The sequence below is a fragment of the Notothenia coriiceps genome, unplaced genomic scaffold (genome assembly GCF_000735185.1).
Source record: "Notothenia coriiceps isolate Sejong01 unplaced genomic scaffold, NC01 NC01_scaffold00036211, whole genome shotgun sequence".
NCBI lineage: Eukaryota > Metazoa > Chordata > Actinopteri > Perciformes > Nototheniidae > Notothenia > Notothenia coriiceps.
Window position 1 is genome coordinate 54,599 of NW_011368912.1, and position 2,941 is coordinate 57,539.

The 2,941-nt window shown below is 40.9% G+C and overlaps 1 protein-coding gene across 1 annotated transcript in view; it reads right to left on the bottom strand.

Moving 5' to 3' along the window:
- Positions 1–724: 724 nt before the first annotated feature.
- LOC104963418 (serine/threonine-protein kinase ATR-like) overlaps positions 725–2,941 on the bottom strand; it is a 4,340-nt gene continuing 2,123 nt past the window's right edge. Inside the window, exons 2-5 of the mRNA XM_010792002.1 lie at positions 2,206–2,372; positions 1,494–1,658; positions 1,127–1,218; positions 725–857 (exon numbers count right to left, since the gene is read on the bottom strand). Coding sequence (XP_010790304.1) covers positions 725–857; positions 1,127–1,218; positions 1,494–1,658; positions 2,206–2,372 — 557 coding nt within the window. The remainder of the gene's footprint in view (positions 858–1,126; positions 1,219–1,493; positions 1,659–2,205; positions 2,373–2,941) is intronic.

Sequence of the window (2,941 nt, forward strand, 5' to 3'; positions counted from 1 at the left end):
ATCGGAAATGTAGGCTGGCTTTACACCCACGGCACTATCAGAAAGTTGCTATCAGAAACAATGCCCGACTGTTTTGGACGTAATATGGTCGGTGTTTACATTAGCATCGCTAACACTCAGAGCTAACCTGTACTGGAGAGCATGTGTGTGAAGAAGCAGGAAGTAAAAAGGAACTCACCTTGTGGTATAACCGGCAAGAGAGAAAGCCTTTGAGCTCCATACTGTTTCAGAGATAATCCTTGATAATCCATGATATGGCGTTTCATCACGGCAGTATTTAGTTTAGACAGTAGCTTTTTTTAAAGCTTTATAACCCAAATCAGTACTTTTGAAACAGGAAGTGAAATAGAGGGATATGAGGCATGGCTAAAAATACCATGATAGGTGACCTTTAAAGTTCCCCCACACACTTTGTCTTTTAGAGTCCCTTTTCCCACTCATGTGAACTCAGNAATAGAGGGATATGAGGGATGGCTAGAATGGGTGATCAGTTTGGTATTTTGAGCAAAACACTTCATAAACATGTTTTTTATATATTTGTATATATCTGAGACCTATGCTATTGCCTAAAAATAGCATGATAGGTGACCTTTAATACGTACATAGCTAAAGTGTAGTTATGTCGATTAAAATCTTAGGTCACAGGCTCCTCCAACAGTGCAATAAAACAGGAAAACAGAAAAAATAGTGCAAGTAATTGTCTCGCTCTACAACAAAAGCTTCACTATGTTGTAGCTTCCAGGAACAATCTGTGCGTTTCATTACCTGAACTCAGATAATCTTCCAGCAGGTCCCATTTCCCGAGCTTCCAGGCCGCCTCCACTCTGTAGGTGTTCAGCTCCGACTTCCACTGGTGCCTAAATGTGTACATAGCTACATTCAGTGGATCTTAATTGACATACATATTATAAGAATAAAATACAGTTGCGCATTAATAAAGAAACACTCAAGAGGATAATGAATATAAAAACACAGCTAGTGGGTTAATTAGCAGGGAAAGAATGAGTAGATTAAAAGCACCTTTTATAAGATTGATATGGGCCATTGTATAAAGTTTGTGTGTGTGTGTGTGTGTGTGTGTGTGTGTGTGTGTGTGTGTGTGTGTGTGTGTGTGTGTGTGTCTCACTTGTTTGCCAGGACTCCATTGACCTGAGTGATGACTGTTGACAGCTGTCCAAGGCCGAGCATGGAGGTCATGACCCCGTGATAGTGACCAATCTGTACACAGAGGGGAAAAAACAAGTTATGTAATAGGGAAATAATTAGAAAGCGATGCAATACTGAAATAAAACAAAAGCTGACAGCACAGTTTCCCTTGATCTGAACAACATCAATCATTTATATAGTGGCCTTATCACGATGGCACGATTTTAGAAAGTCACTTATAAACTGTACCCATCATGAATGTCTCATAGATTTATGATACAAAACTGAAAAGGAATGCAGCCCTGGTGTGTGTGTGTGTGTGTGTGTGTGTGTGTGTGTGTGTGTACCTGGTCTGACTCCAGCTGAATGGCCCGGTCATAGCAGGCGGTCGCGTCTCTCAGCAGGCCGATGCTCTCGTGCTCCAGAATCTGTTCCCGTAGCGACGGCTCCTCCCTCCTCAGGGCGTTGACCCCCCTCACCCCGTCCGGCTCGTGCATCGCAGCGTACAGGGTCTGCAAAAAGTCAATTATAAGAAATGTAAAAAAGCTGAGAGCTGCAACTCTCCACTTAACAAATAACGTGAGTGGTTAACTATCATTATGTCTTTATTTCAACGAGGACCATGCATACAAACACATTCATCTCAGAAAAGAGAAGAGACGAAATATGCAAGATTTGGGAAATAGCTAATTTCCATCTACAGTCCTTAGGTAAATCTCAGTAAAGATTTAAATAGTTTGATATTTTAGTCCTCTTGAGTCTTAAAGACAGTCTTAGAAAGTACCAGAAATAGTAATACTTGAACTGAACTTAAGTTGAAGTACGTCTAAATACCCAAACAATTGAAGCAGACTACAATGACAGATTTAGATTCCTGTCCAAACAAAATTTTAGGACTGCTCCTCACCCAAATTGTTACATTAACTTGACTTTATTTAAATTGTTTCAAAACAGTACCATGAAAGGACGTTATAAGTTACTTCAACAAAGCAGAGGAAATGTGGACAGACGAACAAAGAAAACTGTTATTATTAAAATGATTATTGATTGTTGTCTGACCTGCAGGAAGGTGAGGTGATCCTGAATGTTCTCTTTGTTTTCTAAGATGTATGCTTCAAAGTGCATGAGGGCCCGAGTGTATGCTTTGGACCTCAGCGAGGCCTTGGCCAGGACGTCCTGAGGGATTCCTCTCAGGAAGGCCACCACGCGCTGGTGCTCCCCGCTCTCTGCAAGAAGACAGTTCAGGGTCTTTTACTTCAACCCCCTTTTTTTTTTCAAGATTCAAAAAACAGTGTAGAAATGGCAATGAAATTCTTCTGACCTCTAACAATCCAACATATATCAGGGTATATGCAGGAATCCTGAAGTCAAATGCAAGACCTTTTTTAAGACCCTTTCCATACATTTTAAGACCTCATCGCCACTTTGAGTTCTAACCGGTTACCTTGGCGACACACTTTACCTCACATTGACTATATACAGTATTGATTGTCCTTCCTCCTTATCTTCCAACCATTTGGACGCAGACTTGCATTTCCCCATAACGATGTTGCTTAGCAACCGGCGTAAACGGACCTTCGCGCGCTATCAAGCAGTGAGCGTGCGATGTCCTGTTCAGATGACGTCAAATCCAACGGGATGCCATAAAATAAACTCCACAGAATCACACTACACACCTACGCAATGATTACATTCAGGCACACTGTAGAATACAACCTCTTTGGACAATTGATATACTTATTGAAAACAAGCTACAAAATGTAATACCTTGGAAAATGCCATTTAATACTTTTTA